At 43.6% G+C, this 22,701-nt stretch overlaps 1 protein-coding gene across 2 annotated transcripts; it reads left to right on the top strand.

Moving 5' to 3' along the window:
- Window positions 1–1,071: 1,071 nt before the first annotated feature.
- On the top strand, window positions 1,072–22,393 carry Mob4 (MOB family member 4, phocein). 2 transcript variants are annotated; one of them, XM_004871698.4, is made up of 8 exons: window positions 1,072–1,242; window positions 4,590–4,652; window positions 12,319–12,419; window positions 16,564–16,606; window positions 16,821–16,907; window positions 18,952–19,031; window positions 20,449–20,560; window positions 20,658–22,393. In XM_004871698.4, exons 1-8 carry the CDS (start codon window positions 1,183–1,185, stop codon window positions 20,787–20,789), a joined length of 678 nt encoding a protein of 225 aa, XP_004871755.1. In that variant the 5' UTR covers window positions 1,072–1,182; the 3' UTR covers window positions 20,790–22,393. The 2 variants fall into 2 exon arrangements, with proteins under 2 accessions (XP_004871755.1, XP_087056551.1); XM_087200425.1 differs by lacking the exon at window positions 1,072–1,242 and adding an exon at window positions 1,373–3,894.
- The last annotated feature ends 308 nt before the right edge of the window (window positions 22,394–22,701 follow it).

The following is a 22,701-nucleotide window of genomic DNA, read 5'->3' as shown; positions in this document are numbered from 1 at the left end:
GAGCTGTTTTTCTACTGGGCTGCAATGTTTCTACTTCATAACCTTCACTTTTCATCTTGCGTCAGTCTACAGATCACAATGTCCAAACATGATAACCAGGGTTAATTTTAGAGAATGGAGAAGAAAATTTTAAGAGCTTGGTCAAGGGCTTGTGTAGAACGGAGATTGTGCACAAGAGTTCTTTCCCTTTACCCCAGAGCATGAAAACGAGAATAAAGTTTAATATTTATGGAACTCAAAGTTTTACAAGAAAATGTTTTATAAATCTTAAGTACCATAATTCCCAAAATATCTAGCTAGCATGAGTCCCAAGGACAGTCGCGTGTCACGTTTTTTCTTGAGACAGGATTTTGCTGTGCAGGGCAGGCGGGCCTTGAACTTTTATGTACCCAGGCTAGCCTCCACTTCGACGCAATCCTCCTGCCTCAGCCTCTCAGAGTGCTGGTATTACAAGTGTGTGCCGTCGCGCCCACCTGGGTCTGGTGGTTTAGGAGAACACTCACACTTAAAGGATAAACTTGATTAAATTGTAGGAAAATGGATGCACCAAGCCCGTGACGTTAAGTGAAACAAGTCAGACAAGAGGGGACCAAGAAGGGACAGGGAGCGAGGGAAGAATGAAGACGTGCTATGCGCATGCACAGCAAACAGGCACTGACAGAAATCGGGAAAAATAAAAGGAAACCCTAGCGTGGGAAGTGAGCTCCCGCCTAGTCCTTCCCTTCAGACTTGCAAAGCCCCGCCAGCTCCGAGGCCGCCACGCCCGGCACCGGACTCCTCACTGCGAAGGTCCCGCCTTCGAAGCACGTCATTTCCTGGCCCGCCAGACTCTCCCGCCCCGTGCAGCCCCGGCCTCGCGGCGCAACCCAACCCTCTCGACTTCCCGTAGGTGGTCCCTGGCCCCTCCAGGTGACCCCTGACCCCCGCCCCTTTTTCTCCCGCACCGCCCGCTGCCAGTTCCCATCCCCCTCCCGTCATGCCTTGCGCCTCCGCGGCTGTTCCGCTCTACCTCCCCTCCCTCTGCGCCCGCTCCTCCTCTCTCCCGTCGTGCCCCGCGCGGCGCGGGCTGTTCCTCCTTATCGCCCCTCCCCAAGCCCGGCCAGCCGCGCCTCTGCCCCGCCCCCCCGGCAGCAGCGTCCCCGACATCCGGGTACCGACGCCGGCCGCTCCGACTCTGGCACTATGGTCATGGCGGAGGGGACGGCAGTGTTGAGGCGGAACAGGCCGGGCACCAAGGCGCAGGTACCGGGTCGAGCCTTGCCTGCCCGGCACCTCGGCCGGGCCTGCGGCGCCAGGGAGCGGGAGCGGCCGAGGGCGTTGGCGGGGGCGGTGGGCCGCGGCCTGCGCTTCCGGGGCGAGCCTGCCCGCGTCGGCACCGGCCGCGGGGAGAAGAGGCCGGACGGCAGCCCCGGCGCCCGGCTGGTCTCACCTCTTCTCGCCGGAGCCCGGGGCACGGCCGCCGGGATCCGGACCCCGCAGTCGGGCAGGCCGGGAAGGCTGGGCGCGGGGCCTGCGGGGCCGATCGCGGGCGCCTCCTTCTCTTTTGGTCGCTGCCGGCCCGCGCCCTGCTCCCGCCCAGCGCGCGGCTCCGGATGTTGGGTGTCTCCTCTTGCTGCCTTGAGTAAAGCTAGGTGGGAATCCGCTGGTGACATCCCGCCGACTCTGTAGGGGCGATTGGGCTAAATGGACACTGTCGCTCGGGATCGACACAGGACGGGATGCTTCACGGAAGAAAAAAAATCTAAATTGTCGTTCAGACTTGATCAGATGAATCCGCCAGATGAAATGGCTTGGCATGGAGGAGATGCTCCTAAGTCGGAAGAAATGTGCTTAAAATGTGAAAGCGATGAAAACAGAAGGCAGCGTGGAGCTGCGCTTCCATGTCTGAGAATAGATTTTAATTTCTTGCACAGAAATGTGGGGGGGGGCTCTTTCCAAAGGAGCTTATTTTAGAGCTAGACATCTTCCCAGATCCATTGCACCTCATAAGGAAACTAAGCCGCGAGAATCAATGATTTGCTTGAAAGGTTTAATTGTCTTAAGATTCATAGTTTACTGGTGATCATTTTTCTTTTTTCTTCTCCTACTGAGTTTCAGAGAATTGTTTTTGAAATCTTATTATAGAGTTGCTTTACATTGTTACTGTACTTTACTGGCACTACTGGAGATTGCTAGGTAGGCAATATTTCTTCTAAATGTCCCTTTTTCAGGTAACTACTTTTCATTCTGTGGCAACATTGTTTCTGATTTAGCAGTGATCAACTTTTTTTTCCATGCTCAGGGTGGAACCCAGGGCTTTTTGTATGCATGGATGGGTTCTATTACTGAACCATGCCCCTAGCCAAAAGTTACTACTTTTGGAAACTTATTTTAAATATATAATATAACACATGTTTTGCTGTACTGTTAGGATTATGGCACGTATAGGAAAGTTCCTTTGCATTTTTCACAGTCATAAATCAGGGTTTGGTAAAATGTAGCAAAGAAAAGACTAGGATTAAAAGAAAAAATTACTTCTTTAGCAACAGTCCTAGCTCTTGATGATCACATGAATTTCCTTAAGTAAAACAGCTGTATTCCAAAATGATAGTTTAATAATAGAGTGGTGTATATCCCAACTTTTTTTCCTTCCACTTTTTTTTTTAATGGGCTAGACTAAAATATAGGCACAGAGTTGGTTTTCAATAAATGTTGACTGAATTGGATGAGAACATTTATTAAACTGCATTTTTGGTATCTCACAGATGTCTAAAATACATTACAGTTACAATGAGGCAAAGCATTTCATTCTCAATTAACTTTGCATCTTTTCTGAATATTACTATATATATTTGGTAATATTTTAAAAACAAAATAATATACAACCTTTAACTTTTTAAATGAAAAAATGGGCAAAGCATATTGATAGAAATGTGTTTTGGTGTAAGTCATGTAGGAAGAATTTAAAAGCTGCTTTTTAATATTTAGATACTGTCTAGAAAAGGCACCCTGGAACAGGTTGTAGAAGACTTTTATTTCTTTTCTTTTTTTGGTACCAGGGATCGAACTTGGGACCTTGCACTTGCAAGGCACGCACTGGAACCACTGAGCTAAATCCCTGGCCCCAAGACTTTTTTTTTTTTTGGTACTGGGGATCGAACTCGGGTCCTTGCGCTTGCAAGGCAGGCGGCGGAACAACTGAGCTAAATCCCCGGCCCAAGACTTTTATTTCTTGACATTTTCCTTTAAAGTTATGACATTTTCCCTTAAGGAAGTTAGTTCTGTATTTTTTTTTCAGATGAGGTGTCTATGAAAACAGAAAAGATATAATACAGTGTTTTAAGACACTTGTAAAAAGTGTACGCATCACCTACCTTTAGTACTAAGATGTTGCCAAGATAGTTGAGTCCCTTTGGGTCACATTTTCCTGCCTTCTGCTCTCCCCCTGATACATCCCATTCCAGCCATAAATATGCCTTGTGTCATCTGAACATTTTCTTCATGTGGTATCCTACACTTTTTTTTTTTAGTTTGCTTTTGTTCCAGATTTTCTGTTTTTGGTTTTTTGAGACAGGGTAGTTTAGGCTGGTTTTGAACTTACAGTGATTCTCCTGCCTCAGCCTCCCAAGTGCTAGGATCATAGGCATGTGCCACCATGCCCAGCTTGTTTGCTCAAGATTTTGAAGGCTTACCATCTTTTTTGGGGTGGAGGGTACCGGGGATTGAACTTGGAACCTTGAGCTTGTGAGGCAGGCGGTGGCACCACTGAGCTACCTGGGCCCAAGGCTTACCATCTTGAGAGGTTTATATGTTGATCCCTGGCTACTATTTTTTTCTTTCTTAGTTTTACCCCAGAAACACTTATTGAGGACCAACTATGTGTCAGGTGTTGTGCTACCTATTAAGGATACAGAGGTAAACTTGGCTGAAAATGATACAGTAAGGTTCTTAATCACTTAGGAGAGTCGGTAGAGGACTCAGAACCAGAGCAAGGTGCCGTTGAGGGCTGGGGCTGTAGTGGCTGTGGCATAGCACTTGGCTGCATTTGTTTCCCCCCTCCCCATGGGGTCCCCTTAAAGTAGACCTTGGGGTTACTTGGCCCCAGGGCCTCACACACACCTCATGAGCTACCCCTGAGTCATACCCCTTGCTCTGATTTCTATTTAGAAATTTTAAACTAGTTAGTATTGGAGTGATAATTTATAATTATCTAAAATAATACTCATGAAACCATAAATCAGCAACTGATGATTGGTGTTAGCCCTTTAGATAAAAAACTGATTTGTTTTTTGATGTCTGGAGACTTTTTAAGAGATATTTAATCATCATAGACAAAAACGTATCTGGCTTATCTCCCTAGTTAAGTAATACACAACAGGCTAATAGGAATCATAACTGAGGGATTTGTGGTTGGAAAAAAATGGTAATATGTGCTTTAAAATCCTGATATACATTTTAAAATGTTATCTAAAATTACTTGATTTCATTGATAATCATACTGTAAAGGCTTCCTCTCTGGTATGAGCTCGGGATCTGTATTAAGAACTGAAGTTAATATTACTGCATCCTCTTTGTAACTTTGTGCTTTAACCATTTATTTATTTTTATAGGATTTCTATAATTGGCCTGATGAATCGTTTGATGAAATGGACAGTACACTTGCTGTTCAGCAGGTAATAAAAATAGTTTCTTTTACAACTCTAAGAACCTAGGCATTTTACCTCTCTGGCATAGCTAAGTATTCTTATATTTTTTAGTAGAAACCAAATTCCACTGTTAATGGAATGCCCATTTAAACTTCAGTGGTCTCATTTTGTTTTACTATGGTGTATTAAACTGTAATTAGGCCTAGTACGTTTTAATATCTCTTATTGTGCACCAAATTAGGGTACCAAATTTGATTTTATAATGAATTTAACTCATGACTAATTGATAAATTAGAGTAGGAGATAATTAAATAGAAGGAAACGGCATGGTTATTTGGTGATGAAAACTCCTGATAACATGTAAAGATTTGCATCTTCATTTTAGTTAATTATTCTTTTTGTTGTTATTATTATTAGTTCTTTTATCCTCCTCCAGTATATAAGTCGTGATCAAATACATGGTGTTTAATTTTTTTTAAAGGTTCATTACAGTAAAAGGTACATTGCCATTAATCTCCCTCAAAACACTGCCTCTTGCTTCAGACACTTATCGCATCATTCTTACCACTTTCTGAAGCAGTTCAGAAAGTCTTTTGTTGTTTGTTAATTTGTTTTTTTGGTACTGGGAATCGAACTCAGGACCTTGTGCTTGCGAGGCAGGCGGCAGAACCACTGAGCTAAATCCCCGGCCCGAGACAAGGTTTCTTTAGCTCATGTTTCTGGAGGCTCTGGTCCAAGATTGAGGGGAGAGAGAGACAGACAGGTACACCACTGAGAGAAACACTGCACTGACCTGAAGACCTCTCACTAGGCCCATCACTTCCCAGTAGTGTACCCTAACCAAACCTGCATTCATTTATTTGTTTTGGGTTTTTTGAGACAAGGCCTTACTCTGTAGTGGAGGTTGTCCTTGAATTATGTAGCCAAGGTGGTCCCTGAACTCGTGGTGATCCTCCTGCCTCAGCCTCCCAAGTGCTGGGATTACAGACATGCACCACTAGGCCTGGCTTCAACCAGTCCTATAATACTTGGACTTTTGGGGATATTGCTCATATTCAAAGCAAGGCAGCTTTGTTTTAGTTAGGGGCTGTGCTGGGGCTACCATCCTGGGCCTCTGAGCTGTACCCTCAGTCCTAAGGAGTGCTTTTTCCATGCCTGGACATTTCTCCTGGACTGTTGTCTTTCAACACCATCTTACTCACCTTTGGTTTCATCCCACATCAAATTCTGGCCAGGGGAACCAGAAGGGAGAAAACACGTAGCAGACGCATTGCCAGTTGAGTGGTATTTTGAATTCTGGTATTCTTTCCTGCTCCTCTGGCTAGTTACTTTTCAGACACCTCAAATACCAGAACCAGATGCACACTGTCCCCATTTTATAGTTTTATTCAGTGAGGGAGAAGGATTGATACACGTTTATTCCATCTTCCATCAAACTGGAAACAATAAGATAACTTTGCATGGAATTTATTGCTATGTACTTTGCTTGCTCCAAGTTATTTCTAAAAACTACTTTAGGTAGGGCCAGGGATTTAGCTCAGTGGTGCCGCCGCCCACCTCGCAAGCACAAGGGCCCAAGTTCGATTCCCCAGTACCAAAAAAAAAAAAACTGCTTTAGGTGTCTTGTATAAAATATAAAGAATAATAGATCATTAAAAAAAAAAGAACAATAGATCATACAGTAGAATATTAAATAGAGATATATTTCTGTTTTTTCATGACAGGAGGAAAGATTCCTTCTTTTTATGTAATTGATCTGTCCTATTCCTGTACAGATTTGAAAGGCGTAGGAAGTATATATATCCTGGTAGCAACTCAGAAATGTTAGTAGCGCTTGAGCAGGGAAAATGGTAGTGATTTTTGGAAATGTACCAAAAAAGATTTTCTTTAAGAAGTGGTAGTAGATTAAGATTATTTACTTACTTATTTTTAAAGGAAGAAGTATATTTTGGTTCACATTTCAGACCATGGTCAGCTGGCTCCAAGACAGCATAGTGAGACCCTCTAGCATAGCAGGAGGGCATGGTAGAGAAGTGCTGCTTGTGGGATGGCGGACGGAAACAGTTCAGGGAGGAGCCAGGGAGGGAGATAAACCTTTCCAGGCCATGTCCCCAGTCACCCTCCTCTTCTTAGCAGACCCCATTTACATCAAGTCGAGTATAAGTCCCCATAATCCGGTCACCTTCCAAAAGCCCCGCCTATGAGTGCATGAGGCTCTTGTGGGACATCTAGATATAAACCGTAATATTCTATTCCAAAAGACTACTGCAGTTTCTTTATGCAAAATGCATTTAGTCCATCTCTAAGAGTTGCCAACATCCTACAGTTACAGCATTGCTGAAAAGTCCAAGTCCAAAGTCTTCTCTCAGACTTAAGGCAAACTCTCAGCTATAAGCTCTTGTAAATATCAAAAAGAAGTTAAACATTGCCAACATACAGTGGCACAGGTTAAACATTCTCATTCCAAAAAGATGAAATAAGGGGATAGAAAAGAATGGGACCAAAGCAAGAAAGAAACCTAAACCTAGTGGGGCCAACATTAAGTCCTATAGCTCTATGTCTAGCTCCCAAGACCAGCTGAGGTGAGATATGAATTCCAAATGGCTTGGGCAGCCCTACCTCTATGGCATTCTCTGTGATTATAGCCTGCATGGCCTCTCTCTTGGGGTGGCTTTGCTCACTCCTTATGGCTTTCCTCAGACATCACATGGTCCTGGCTTCTCCAACTTTCTGGGGTTTCCACTCACCTTTGGCTTCACTGTCATAGCTTTGTATACTATCCTATCATGGCTACACTGCCTGGCTTCCCAGGCCTTCTGAAATCTGGGTGGAAGCCAGCCCCTCCCCCAAACTCTTGCATTCCTCATGCCTGTAAAATGGCACCACATGCTTAACTCCCAAGACCTGCCACCAACTTGAGCAGTAGCCAGACCCTTTTGCATCATGGCCACAGTGGCCCATGAGTACTTGGATGACTGAGCAATGTGAATGGAATCCTGGGGAACAAATTCCCTAGGTGGGAGGTCTTGAATATGGTGCCCAAGGGCTCTCTTCTTGGTCTTTTACTTTTGCAACTTTGAGCCTGCAAAGCCTGGAGACTTCCTGGCTCCTCACTTTCCCTCAAGCCTTTTTCCAATTGTCCTGATCCAAGTACTTGTTTTGTTTTGTTTTATTTATGCTAGTTATTAAAGCCAAGCTCTCCTCTGCTTCATCTTTGCAGGTACTTTCTGGCAAAACTGAAAAAAAAATTTTTTTGTTTTGTTTTTTTGAGATGTCTCAATATACAATTCAGGCTGGTCTTGAACTTACTATGTAGCCCAACCTGGCTTTGAACTTGTGGTGATCTTCCTGCCTCGGCCTCCTGAGTGCTCAGATTATAGGCATGTGCCACCATACCTGGCTGAAAACTTTCAAAATGGGCTTTTTTTTGCTCTCAGTTTTCATTATAAACTTTGCAAAAAATCCCTGATAATATCCATGCCATAGCTTCAACATTGGGCTGCCTTGAAATTTCCTCTGCTGGATAAATTAGTCTAATGCTCTTTTTTTTTTTGATACTGGGGATCGAACTCGGGTTAGTCCAATGCTCTTAATTTCAGTCTTGTGCGAAGTCTTAGAGCATCAGCAAAATGTAGGCAGATTTTCTACCACAGCATAACAGACATTTTTAAGTTCAGCTGCCAGTGGTTTCCTAGTTCCCAACTGAAACCTGAACCTGGTCTTTTCTGGCTGGATTCCTATCAGCATTCCTGTCTTCTGAGTTGTAACCAGAATCTCCCTTCAACTTTGACCTACAGTATTCTAGGGCTGCTTCTCCAGCCAACATCTCCAAATCTTTCCAAACTCCTGCAAACCAGTTCTAAAGGCTTCTGAACCACACAGTCAGGTTCAGTCACAACCACGACCCCACTTCTCCAGTACCAAAATCTGTCTCGTTACTTCTTTCATTGCTGGGACAAAATCCCCAACACCCACAACACTACACAACTCAAGTTTCTTTTGGTTCACATTTCAGTCCACAGTTGGCTGGCTCCAAGACAGGACTGCATGGCAGTGGAGCAAACAGGAAACAAACTAAATTAAGATTTTAAAGTATGTGAAAATATAAAGACCTACTCTTTGGAGGTTGTCTTCTGGATTTTTTTCTTAAAATCTATTAAAGATTTCAAAACCAGTTTCTAAAGTAATAGGTGTTTGGTTTACTTGGTTTCAAAAACTCTTAGTATTAAAATTCACCAAAAGTTTTACATGGCAGCGGTACATCTGTTCATGTTTTTTTTTTTTTGGTACCGGGGATCGAACTCTGGTTCTTGTGCTTGCACAGCAGGCAGCGAAACCACTGAGCTAAATCCCTGGCCCACATCTGTTCATGTTTTGAGTTACTAATCAGCATCATTAAGGAATAAAGTGGAAGAGATACTCAAGTATGTGCAGGGGGGTTGTAGCTTGTGGCTCAGTCCCCAGTGCAGAAAACAAACAAGCAAAAAGATAATCTGTATTTTCCTGACAGGGCTAATTGCTGCTTTTTTATTTCATATTTTTCTGTCTTGTGGTGTCCATGAAAAAAAGAATCCTAGGTTAGGGATACATCACAGTATGATGTGTGAGAGGTTAGAGAACAGGTTCAGGGTAAATCTTTATAGTCCTTAGACATGTGAGGCTGATGAAAATACCATTGTGAAAAGAAGCTGAAAGTGGAAACCCAGAAACAATGCAAAAAGTTTCATGTGGCAAAAGATACTCGGAGCGCTTTAGGAGATATGTTTCTATTAGGTCATTTTATAAAAATGATAGCTGTCTCTATTTGCCTCAAAGTGGAGGGCTCTGCTCAGGGAACAAAACAAGAAGGTTCCTGTTATTTTCTTTTAGGTTTTATATAAGTTGAGGTTAATAAAATGTTGCAACCCCACTTAACAAAATTTAATAATTATGTTGAGTGTGGTGATACTCTTGTATAATTCCAGCACCTGGGAGGCTGAGGCAGGAGGATTGCCATGAGTTCAAGGCACTACATACCAAGACCTTGTCTTAAAAAACAAAAAAGACATGCCTCACAAGTGCAAGGTCCCGAGTTCAAACCCGGTACCAAAAAAACAAAACAAAAAAGACAGGCCAGCCTGGGGATACATAGTGAGTTCAAGGCTAACCTGTACTATATAGTAAGACCCTGTCTCAAAAAACAAACACAAAAAAACCCAAAAAGGGCTGGTGATAGCCCCCTGCTCCCTGGGTTCAGTCTCCAAGACCAGCAAAGCTGTGAAGTTTCCCACAGAGGTTGACTGCCTTTTATGAAAGATTTCCCTGAGCATTTTACCCACAGGAGATTTTTGTTTCGGTACCTGCGTTTGAACTCGGGACCTTTTGCTTGCGAGCCAGGCGGTGGAATCCCTGAGCTAAATCCTCAGCCCTTTTGTTTGTTTTTGAAACAGGCTCCTGCCTCAGCCTCCTACGTGCTGAGATAACAGGCGTGCGCCTGGCTGCCCATAGGAGAACTCTGAAGGCTGGAAACCATCCTCTCGAGCCCTGGCACTAAGTTGTTAGGAGCAGTCTGTGCCCCTTGTGCCTGGGATGTGGGGTTTGCAGTGTCCCCCAGGAGCAGGTTCCTTCTTTGCAAGAACTGCTTCCTGTGCTCAGTGTAAGCTGCAGCTGCTGTCTTTTGGTTGTCAGACTGCACTGAAGCTCTTGAGTCTCACCATGCAACTTCCAAACCCTGGTTTGTTTGGTTGATTGTTTTTTGAGACAGTCCAGGCTGGCCTTGAACTCACTCTGTAGCCAGGCTGGCCTCGAACTCAGAGTGATCCTCCTGCCTCAGCCTCCCGAGTACTGGGATTACAGGAGTGCACCACCATGCCGGGCTTCCAAACTCCTCGTAATGGTCACACTGTCACTGCCTCACAGATGTTTTAGTTTAAATTCGTTTTTAACTGATACACAAAAACACAAAGTGTGCATATTGATAGGCGACATGTGCTCTTTAGGGTATCTAGATGATGACTCTTCCTGAGGTTTGGTTTACTTTGCCCTGACTTGTCAGATCTGTCTTTGGCAACTATAACCTTACTCAGTGTCTCGCCTTCCCTGCCTCCCGACCCTCCTTCTAAAGTGTGCAGGCGCGGGGCGGGGCACGGCGCGCAGCTGAACATGGGGCCTCAAGTGCACTGAGCGCGTGCGTTCTCTAAGCTACATCCCCAGCCCCTAAAGTGCATTTATTATTTATTTTGAGATGGTGTCTCCAAAGTTGCCCAGGCTGGCCTTGAACTCTTAGGCTCAAGCAATCCTGTTTCATCCTCCCAAGTACCTGGGACTACAAGCTACATCAAGCCTGTACAAGCTACTACAAGCCCATAGTAGTACACACTTTGATCCCAGCTACTCAGGAGGCTGAGGTAGGAGGATCATAAGTTCAAGGCCAGCCTTGGGAACTTAGTGAAACCCTGTCTCAAAAAAATAGAGGGCTGGGATTTAGCTTAGTGGTACTGTGCCTGCCTGGCAAGCACAAGGTCCTGAGTTCAATCCCCGGTACTGAAAAAAAAAAAAAGAGAGAAGGGATATATCTTAGTGATAGATGGAGCCCCTGGGCTCAATCCCAGTCCCAGAAAAATATTTGTGTGAGCTAGTGACCATGTTCAAGAAGGATGACCTGAAATAGGGAAGGTACAGATTGGCTGAAGAAAGACTTAGAGTTAATAAACTTTTATAACCAAGACTTCAAATCTCTACCTATCCAGATTTCAGGGTATCAGAATTGTAGAATGGATGAAACAGTAAAGAGATCTGAAATTTAAAGTTTTATGTTAATATTTTTTAGTTGAAAGTGACCCCCACCCTGTATGGGGAATTGAACCCAAGGCCTTACGGATGCTAGGGAGGCACCTTATTGCTTGTCTGTAACCATCCCTCTCTGCCGTTTTCAACTTAGTTTTTCTGCTTGTCATTTTTTAAAACAACTTTTACTAGATATAATTAACATAAAAATAGCCATTTAAAAATGTAAAACTCAGTGGTTCTCTACTCAGTCATAAAACCACCAGCAAAGTCTCCTTTAGAACTTTCAACCACCCTAAAAGAAACACTGTCCTCATTAGCATTTTCCTGTAGTCTTCTTTCCTCCCCAACCCTAAGCATCTGCTAATCCATTTTCCATTTCTGTTAGGTTTGTTGTTTCTAAGCACTTTATACAAATGTCATCATATAGTACGTACACAGTTATATTTACATTGTCTGTATTTTACGCTCATATGAATGAAGATTATGGCTTGTATGTATTTATTTTCTGGTACTGGGGATTGGACTCAGGGCCTTCACAATGAACTGTACCCCAAACCTTATTTTTTCTATGTTATTTTGAGACAGAGTCTTGCTAAGTTACTAAATCACTTGAGCAGGGCTCAAATTTATGATTCTCCTGCTTCAGCCTCCCAGAATGTTGGGATTTCAGAGTGGTTTGCAATTTTTATTCCAGTTCCAATCCTGATAAATACTCTATCTCCAGTGAATTTGAATTGGAGAATAACTCAAGATTACTTCCTTTCTTCTGAGGTATTTCTATTATATTTCTAAATTTGGTTTTCTTTTTAGTATGTAACCCAAAAGTTGAACCACAAGAAGCAGTTATATATTCAAAACTTGTATATTTTAACATGACCTCCCCTATAGTGTAATATTCTAACCATGAGAACCTCTTTGTTCATAGTATATTCAACAGAACATAAGGGCAGATTGCTCCAATATTGACAAAATCCTTGAACCACCTGAAGGCCAAGACGAAGGTGTGTGGAAGTATGAACACTTAAGGTAGGCCCTGGTGAGGGATCACCTTGGTAGTGACAGCCTGCTGGTCAGATGCCTGTTCGTGATAGCTGTGAATCAGTGCAGTACTGTGTAACTGCAGATCAGAATCCAGATTGTAAAGCTCTTGTCTCCTACAGAGTTCTCCACTTGCTCCTTGATTGTTTCCACTTTAAATTACAATGCAGAGTCTTTTCTTGGAAAGGTGGTTGCAGAGCTGCCTGTGCAGGTTTGTACATTTATGGACTTCCAAATGATTTTCCTTAATCAGATCTTTTAACCTCAGCTGTGTTAGGTTCATTTCCCCACTCATGAAAAACTTCCTTTCTTTATACAAGGTCACCTTTAGGTCTAACTATGCTTGGTATATGTAGAGTTACCTAGGAACTACTGAAAAGTTCCAGGCCTCCTTTAAGTAGATGGAGATTAATTGTAATCCTAAGAGTGCGGACTTTTTCTGCTTTCCACTGTGTCTTTGAATGGGAAAATTGCTGAGGGTGCAAGGGTAGAGGTAACTGTGGAAGTGGCTGTATGTATCCTGAGGCTGCTGGGTGTTTCTGAATTTCAGGCCACTTCTGGGATTGGGCTGGGAAGAGTAGGCAGTTGGGGAGAGCTTGGATTCCTGCTGGGTAGATTTTTAGATAATGAGTGAAGTAGAAAGGTGGCTTCCTGAATAACTGAAGCCATGTTTCCGATGATGAGTGCCTTAACTATCAGGCAAGGCACTTTTGTTGTTTGAAACTTCTCGATGCTGTATGCTGGTTCAGATACTGCTAAGGTGTGATGTCTTATCATAACAGTTCAGCAGTTTTAGGGTGCTGAGACTTTGTACACGTTGCCAATTTCTTGGTCAGATCAGAGTATTTGTTGGGCGCGCACACGCATGTGTGTGTTGGAGATCAAACCCAGCACCTAGTGCTTTCTATAGCTACAGTTTGTTTTGTTTTGTTGTTTTTGAGTCAGGATCTTACTGTGTTGCCCAGGCTGAACTTCAACTCCTCGGTTCAAGCAATCCTGTCTCAGCCTCCTAAGTATCTGGGACTGTAAGCTTGTGCCGCCATACACAGCCAGATCTATTAAAAGTATGAGTTTATAGATATTTTCCCACTTTTTATAACCTTACAGAACATTTTAGTGTATTATTACATCTTTTTCCTTTTTTTGGTACTGGGGATCGAACTTGGGTCCTTGCACTTGCTAGGCAGGCGGTGGAACCACTTAGCTAAATCCCTGGCCCTCTTTTTCTTTATTTTAATCAGCTTCAAATATATTTATCTTTTTGTATTGATGTTGAAAGCCAATGTGCTTTTTATTATTTGCTTGTTTGTTTTATAGAACTGGAGATTGAACCAAGGGTCCTCTACTGCTGAGCTATATCCTGTCTTTTCTATTTTTTATTTTGAGAAGGGTCTCACAAAGTTGTCCTAGCTGGCCTCGAATGAATATAGGCATGTGATTCTCCTGCCTCAGCCTGCCACATAACTGGAATTACAAGTGTGTGCCATTGCACCCAGCTTTTTTGTTTGTTTTGTTTTTTCAAGATAGGGTCTTGCTGTATTGCTCAGGCTGGTCCTGAATTCAAGCGTTCTTTTGGATGGTGGGGATGAACCTAGGGGCCAGCACCTGCTCTGTTTTCGGCCTCCACTGAGCTTGTTTTTCACTGTGACTATATTTCCTAAGAGGTGATGTCTGGTTTTAGTGTACAAGGGTTATGTTTCACATCTAAGAAAACATTTTCTTCTCTATTTAACCTGTGGTATGTGGTATGCTTTATATAAAACCTACAAAAATTTTATATAAGCTTTGTTCTATTTGTCCTAGTGCTACTTTATTTGTGCTATTTTTTCTTGTTGACCATTTTTGGAAGGTTTTGAATTCATGTATTAATAGCACACATGTATTCTTGTCTTCTGTGTCATATGGACCCAGAAGTTTCCGAGCAGCCTGTGAGGGTGTGCATCTGCTCGCTGCCACCGAGTGCAGGCTGTCTGCTTGCTGTGGTGGCGAAGGCCAAGGACCCGTGGAGCGGCATCTCCCTTCAGCGCTCCGGCTTGCTCGCTCGCTCGCTTGCTCTCACTGAGTGCTGCGGTTAGGCGAGGCGCCTTGCTTTGAGTGGACACAAGTCCTCGAAGGATTCATGCTTGCTGCTGCAGCATTAGGCTGACTTTCAACTCTGGTTTGTCTCTTCACCTGCACAGCTGTGTTAGCCCCGGGCTGGATTAACTTGCGTTGGCTGTTGGGCTCCTACCCTGTCTACCACACACGGTTCCTGTCCCAAAGTCGGCTCGGGTACTTCTGTCGATGTTGGCTGGAGACAGCTGGGCTCAGTGAGACTCGCTGTCTTTTTCACCACTTAGCAGGAAATAGCTCACAAACGCTCACCAGGAAGCCTTGAAGAGCGAGCAGTAGAAGGCAATGGGTGCACCAGAAATAATTTTATTTTTGTATTCTCATAGCAGCATCATTGGGACCTAGAGAGGAAATACGATTACAGACAACTGAAAATTTGACCCTTCTCTATTCTGTTATAATGTGCCTAAAATAACTTTGCAAATAAATAAGTGTAGCTTTCTTTTACCAAATTAGTTTCATATGTATTTTTTCATCATTTGGACCTTTCTTTCATCTTCCAATTATATAGGGTTTAGCTTTGCATCATTTCTTTGTTGGAATAATTGTGATTATCTATTTTTTACCGTGAACTAAATGTTACTAGATAGCATTCTTGGAGGGAACACGTAACAGCTGTATGTTGGTTTTTTTTTTTTTTTGGTACTGGGGATCGAACTCGGGACCTTGTAAAGCAGGCAAGGCACCACTGAGCTACATCCCCGGCCCCAGTTGTGTGTTTTATTGAGGAGAAGTTTATTTTAGCTCGTGTTGTTAGTCCATAGGCTCCAAGGCATGTTAGGAGGGCCTGGTCACACAGTACTTTGACAGCAGTAAAACCAGTCACTTCTGTGTCTTAGAATTTCCTCCTTTCTCCATTTACTAAAAAATATTTATTGAGCACTTACTTTTAGTTGTTGTATAGGCCTTATAATTCCCAATTTGTCAGCTTTAGAAGGAAAGTATATCTCGAAAAAATTGCCAAGATATATTAAGTAACAAAAGCAAGTTGGAAAGTTATATGATTTTTATCTGTATATATTTTAATCTGTACATAAAGAAAATTTGCATGTAAATCATACTTATTTTTGGTAGAAGGTGGCGGAATTATGAAGAATTTAGATTTTCAACATTATATATTTGGGAATTTTTGAAGTTTTTTTATTTAAAAAATTTTTGTGGTGCTGGAGCTTGAACCCATGGCCTCACACAGGCTAGGCAAGCAAGAGTTTTACCACCAAGCTGCACCTGGAGCCCTGAAGTTTTTAAGGGGTGTGTCAGTTGTAGTTAGAACAAAACTCTGAAAATACTTGTAAGTATGAAACATGCAGTCTTCCCCCCCCCCCCATGTCTGTTTATATAACTGGAATCCTACTACCCATAGATATTTATCCTTTGTATGTTTATGTATACACCAACATTTTACTACCTTCCATTTGTTACAGAATATCTCACAGTAGGGCTCGGGGCCTCGCAAGTGCAAGGTCCGGAGTTCAATCCCCAGTACCAAGGAAAAAAAAAAGATTATCTCAAAATATCCTCATATGTAGTTCCTGTGAACATGTTTGTAATACATCTGTGTTCAGTTCTGATTATTTCATGCAACAGATTCTTAGAAGAATGACTTAGCCAAAAGTACATATTTCCTAAAGATGTTGGTGAATATTTCCAAATTATTTCCCAGAAAAATTAGACCAGTTGGGCCAGGGATTTAGCTCAGTGGTTTCACTGCCTGCTGTGCAAGTGGTACCAAAAAAAAAGAGAAAAAATTGGGTAAGAAAAATTAGACCAATAATATAAATAAGACAGTGATTACCTTATTAGACTCTTGCATGGAACATGATTTGGGTTGTTGTTTTTTGTTTTTTAATCTGTAAGTTTGAAAGAAAAATAACCATGGAGCCAGGTGCGAGCCCATCCCAGCTACTCTGCAGGCTGGGTGGGTGGACTGCTGGAGCCCAGCATTCAGGCCAGGTGGGGCCACACAATGAGACACCGTGCAGAATAAATCTAATTTTTCATTCATGTGTTTCCATTTCAGGCAATTCTGCCTTGAACTAAATGGACTTGCTGTTAAACTTCAGGTAGTATTTTGTTCTAAGTTAAAGCTGTAATTGAAGCTCTGATATTTTTCTCTGTTTTTGTAACTCACTGTGCTTTTAGAGACTTACCCATATTATCTGGTCATTTCCTTTTTACAATCTATGTGGAGATGTAGTAACCATAATGATAAACATTTTCACTATTATTTTTCATACTAAGAAATACATTTATTTATTTATGCAATTATTTTAACAGAGCGAATGCCATCCAGATACTTGTACTCAGATGACAGCAACTGAACAATGGATTTTTCTTTGTGCTGCTCATAAAACGCCTAAAGAGGTGAGGAGTTATGGACTAGAATGTTGGTTAGAATCATCCTAACTCCAGGACATTGGTAAACATGTTTTAGAGATTGATGTTTTTGCTTTTGAGACAGGGTCTCACTGTATAGTTCCGGCTGATCTTGAACTTACTATGTAGCTTAGGCTGGCCTTGAACTCACAGTGATCCTCCTGCCTCAGCCTCCCAAGTGCTAGGATTACAGGTGTGCACCACCACACCTGGCACATTTTAGAGTTTTTAATTCACTGTTTACTTTGCTATTTGGTTGAAAGTTCTTTCCATAGTTCTGCTTCAGGATTTCTTATGATGAGCATCATTTTTTGTTATTTAGGAGTTGCATGCACTAGAACTCACTTCCTGATATACTGGCTATCAGAAAATGACGTCGTTCCTGTCCACTGGGTAATTGTTCAGGTGTACCTAGATTTTGCTGAATCATAATTTCTTTTGATCGCAAGAACTGCTGGTTACTCATTAATGCCTAGTCTGTGGGTAGCAGTGTTAGTTTCAGGATTTTTAATGTTCCTACTATTTCTCTCATTTAGTTGGCAGTAGCAGTTTGTGATTTTGTTTCTCCTTTTTCTCTTTTTTTCAGAGTACTAGGGGTTAGAGTCAGGGAGTGCTAAGCTATATCCCCAGCCCTTTTAAGATTGATTTTTTTTCCTGGTTTTGGTTTTGAGACATGACCTTGTTGAGTTCCCTAGGCTGGCCTTGAACTCTCAGTCTTTCTGTCTTGTTCGCCCAAGTAGAGTAGCAATTGTTTATTGTACTTTCAAAAAATTTGCATTTTATGTCACCTAATACCCAGTATGTATTCACTTTTCCTTAGCTGTCTCACAAAGGGTCTTTACACTTGGTTTGTTTGTTTGTTTATTTTTGGTACTGGGGATCAAACTCAGGACCTTGCACTTTTGAGACAGGTGCTGGAACCACTGAGCTAAATCCCTGGCCCTACACTTGGTACTGGGGATCAAACTCAGGACCTTGCACTTTTGAGGCAGGTGTAGCGCCACTGAGCTAAATCTCGGGCCCCTGATCTGCATTTTTTGAAGTCTGTAGTAATTCCTTTTTATTTGACAATCAGGCCAGTTCTGTCACATGTAGACCTTCAGGTATCATTCTATTGGCAGGCCTTTAGGACTCGAAGACAAGTGACTGTAGTTGCAAAATCAGTTTGGTGTTCTTACGTTTGAAAACGAATAAAATTCCAGGCAGGGCAGGGATTGGGGAAAAAAAAGAATAAATTCTCCGAAATAAGCAGTGTCTGGTACTTGTGGGAGCGAATGGTGCTTATTAGGAAGAGCAGTTTCCTTTGTTACTGACTTGAAACTGTGTTCCCAGTGTGTGTGGGTCTGTATCTGGGAAGACCCTCTAGTTTCCTTCATAATTCACTGAAGTTGACTGCTTAGTCTAGCAAATGGTGAGCGCTGCTGGGAAACTGAGTCAAGAAGGCCCATTTCTTTTTGGTAGCTAGTAAATCTCACTTAAACTAGAAGTGCAGTGCACTTTTGCGGTGTATCGTGAGTCTTAGCTGTTTCTTCCTTGGTACGGGAAGTTTGGCTCGCTGGTAGCATCGGGGCCCACAGCGAGTCTTGACATTGCAGCGTCCCAGCCCGGCTCTGTGAGAGGGTCTCAGTCTAGGCAGGGTGGTAGTGATGTGAACTGGGGTCACCACAAACACACAAACAGAAAGGAAATGGGACCGGCGGTCCCTCAGCTCTCGGGATCGCCACAGTCAGGAAGCCGGGGACCGACAGACGGCGGCTGGGGGTCGCTCCTGCTGCTTAAGGCCAGCTGCGGCATGGTAGGAGCCGGAGCTGGTTAAGGAGGAGACCTTCTTCTCTGAGCACTGCTCCCTTCTGGGTGTGAAGGGAGCTGGGAATGAAGTCGGGAGGCTGGCTCCTGTGTCTTCCGGAAGCTTACTTTCAGGGTGCAGCGTCGTCTGCTGTGGTCACCCGACAGTGTAGCGTGCAGGGCCGAGTCGCGGGCCTGGGCGCTACGTCCTCGGGCAGCTTCCACTGACGCCGCCCTCCTCTCTTAGTGCCCGGCCATAGACTACACCAGACACACGCTGGACGGTGCTGCCTGCCTTCTCAATAGCAATAAATATTTTCCCAGCAGGTAAGCACAACTTCTAAACACGGTGGTAAACTTTTTGCTTTTAATTTTAAAATTGGTGTCTGAAGACTAAATCAGTGCTTTCTCGTTTGTGTTTTAAGCTGTGGACTGTTTGGCCTGTTTACTCATTTGAGTTTTGCATTACAATTTGGCTAAGCAGCTGGCCAGGCCCCCAGCTGCCCAGCACTCCCTGGTGGCCCTGCGCCATCCCTGGGCGGGGCGGGGCGGGGCCTGCACCGGCTTCCTCCGCTCTCCACCGCCCTCAAGCAGGCTGCCTGCCCGGCAGAGGGGCAGACTCTCCTTGGCTGGGTGGATTGGGTGCGAACAATTCCTTTGTTTGTTTTGTGTTTGAGACAGGGTCTCACTGTGTAGGCCAGTGTGGCTTAGACTTACTATGTACCCGAGGCTGAACGAAATCTTCCGGAGAGCCTCCTGCATCAGCCTCCTGAGCCCTAGAATATAGGTGTGCACCACCACACCTGACAAGATCCCCCCACACACCTTTTTTGAACATGATTCCTTATTCTTGACTACAGGTGTGTGTTTTTTGTATGGGGATCAAAGTCAGGACCTTGTGCTTGCGAGGCAGGCGTCAGCACCACTGAGCTAAATCCCCGGCCTGCCTACAGTTTTATTTGGGGGGGGGGGTGAGTCAGGGTCTCCCTTTGTAGCCCAGGTGTGCCTCCAACTCAAGGAGATCCTCCTGCCTCAGCCTCCCTCCCGAGTGCTGGGATTACAGGCGAGCCCCACCACGCCTGACTTAGCTTTTAAGATCTGGGAAGAAGCTGTGTATGTTTGTTAGTGCTGGGATGCACAGCTGCTCTTCCTCTCTGCCAGGTGCCTGTGACCCAGAGATGGACTGGGAGATTTTTCCCCCAGTGAGATTGCTCCAAAAAGCTCATATGAAGTATGTTTTTAAAAGAGTACTGGTGGGGCAGGGATGTAGCTCAGCGGCGCTTTGCCAGCTTGGCAAGCAGGGGCCCTGAGTTAGGTCCTTGGTACTGGAAAAAACCAAAAAATAAAAACTGATTTTTGCCTCCTTATATGTATACATACTTTAAAAAAGGAATATCAAATATGCAGACATATTTTGATTCTCAAAAAATACATAAAATCCACTTCTTTAGAGTAAAAATTCTTGTTAGCAGCTTTAATCATGTCTAGGGGAGAAAGTATTAGTTTGGTAAAATGTATGTCCTGGTAGGTTCTGAGCTATCTCGGGTGCGCTTTAACCGCATGGCTCCTTAGCAGAGCTTCCAAGCACGGTGATGTGGGACTGTCCTGTGGCCGCAGGGAGGGAGAGCAGCGGCGGGTGCCCCTGCACATCCCTGGGGGCTGTCTGCACTCGTCCACAAGGAGGGGCTGTGAGCCCTGACATCTGACCAGCTCAGGGAGTCTGTGGTCTCTTTTCTGTTTTCAGGGTTAGCATAAAAGAATCATCTGTAGCAAAACTAGGATCCGTGTGTCGTAGGATTTACAGAATATTTTCACATGCTTATTTCCATCACCGGCAGATATTTGATGAATATGAAGTAAGTATGTTTCACTGAGTTTCCTGACTCTGTTGTCACGACTCCTGCTTTTGTGATTTTAGACAGTAAAATAACATGTCTTTCTTCCTTTCTACAGAATGAAACATTTTTATGTCATCGGTTTACTAAATTTGTGATGAAATATAATTTGATGTCCAAGGATAACTTGATTGTACCAATTTTAGAAGAAGAAGTTCAGAATTCAGTTTCCGGGGAGAGTGAAGCATGAAGGGAACGGGAGAGATGCACAGCTCATGTAATTAACGTTAATTATGTACTGTACATACATCATTTTAGACACATCAATCATGTATCCACAGTCCAGCTTCTTTGTTTAGGGTAGGGTTTGTATGCTGTGCGTTACCTTTTAAGTGGGAAATACTTAAGTTATTCATGAGCTGTATATTCACCGGTGTGGCACTCATGGTTTTTAAATAAGATTAGTATTATCTGTTTATAATGCCTGTTAATAAAAGAATTTACAGTTTGGTAAAATTGCTGCTAAACAATCATTGGATCACAATCCTCATGTAATAAATGTATCTGTAAAAAAGATGAGTGAACTCAAGGTTTTGCACAAACCGTTTACTAAAGTGGTGGTAAGGTTTCCCCAAGCTTAGATACATTAGAAAGTTTTGTAGTGTGTAATTCATCTTAACTGTTAACTTTTCCAGAATGAGATAAAAGTGTTTTAAAAATTTTGTTGATGATTTTTGATACGCATATATACCCAAATATAAATGCAAATGAGGCATTAGCAATTCTTCAATAATCTTCCTGTGTCACGTGGAACGTGTTCATGTTCTGGGGCAGCATCTGTGGGAAGGTGGGAGGCCTGGTGGTGGGCAGGTGGGCATGCAAGGTTCCTCTTGGAAACCGGCCCTCCGCCCTCTCCTCTCGCTCCCTTCCCTCCCTCCCCTGCCCTGCCCTGCTCTGCCCTGCCCAGACTGCTGCCATGAGACATGTTTCACCAGACGGATTTAGTGTAGCTCATTCCTGTTTATATTTGTATTAATTGCTCACAGATTGTACCTCATCCTCGCAATTATATGTCATTACAGGAAAGGCGCATTGATGTGGGCTCTGGCTTCTCTTTGTTTTGGGGAATTGTTCTAACTACTTAGAAAACAGTTCTTACCATAGTTTGACTCTTGCTGTTAGTAATACTAATCTTTTCATCTAACCCAGGCAGCATTAAATAGAGTTGAAGAAATGTTGTAGTATTTATTTTATGTCCCCTTCCTCAAAGTTTTATCCTTGAATTACACTCCTATGTGAGGTTATTTGCAATAATTTACAGGCTCCAGTGGTGTTGGTGAGTGTTCAGATGTTTTTTGGACTTTCTTATAATTCAGTGTCTTGAAAAGAATTCAAGAATCTGAAAATCTATCGGATGAGGTTTTTCTGAAGCGCACTAGAGGTCTTATTGCCAAACCGGTTGTAACGAGGTGTGAAGACGGGGTAGAAAATTGTACATTAGTGAAGAAAACACTCAAAGCCATCTCTTGACCAGATTTAACAAACACAGGAGAGCTTCTTCTCCACTCTAAAGTTGTATTGAAATGAAGATGGAAGGAAGGAAGTGCATTCATCTGATTGTTTTCCAGTTGAGGAGGTGGCTGACAGGATGGAGCCCTTGTGCCGGGGCCCTAGCTGTCCCTTAGGGAGCGCTGGCATGTGCTGTCCCCGGTCGCTCCCAGACCCACCGAGGCCGAGCCACCTGACTGAGGGAGATTCCCACCTGGCGCTGTGGAGCTGGCCAAGGTTCTGAAACACATTTTGAATCTATAGCGGGATATTAACAGGAAATAAAATATGAATTTTTTCATCTTCCCTGTACTGTGTGTTTAAAATTGATCATGAGAATCCCCAACAGAAGCCGCACTGCCGTGGTCCTGTGCTTGTGTGGGTCTGCACCTTCTACGCCGTGGCAGTGTGCAGCCAGGCCCAGTGTGTCCTGGAGCAGCCAGCAGGTGGCAGAGGCCTGGAGACTGGTGGGAGGGCTCTGCTTCCTCAGCCTCGCAACAGGGCCACATCGATTTCCTCTTCCCTGAGGACTCAGCATCTCGCACTTGCTCCTGCATGTCTGGGAAGGTAGCTGTTTTATTCACGTGTCCCCTAGAGCAGTTCCTTCATGGGTG

Source organism: Heterocephalus glaber, unplaced genomic scaffold (assembly GCF_053883595.1).
Source record: "Heterocephalus glaber isolate CG9 unplaced genomic scaffold, H.glaber_assembly_v1.0 deba00001743, whole genome shotgun sequence".
Lineage (NCBI taxonomy): Eukaryota > Metazoa > Chordata > Mammalia > Rodentia > Bathyergidae > Heterocephalus > Heterocephalus glaber.
The sequence above is the reverse complement of the archived record's forward strand: the minus strand, read 5'-3'. Positions and strand labels throughout refer to the sequence as shown.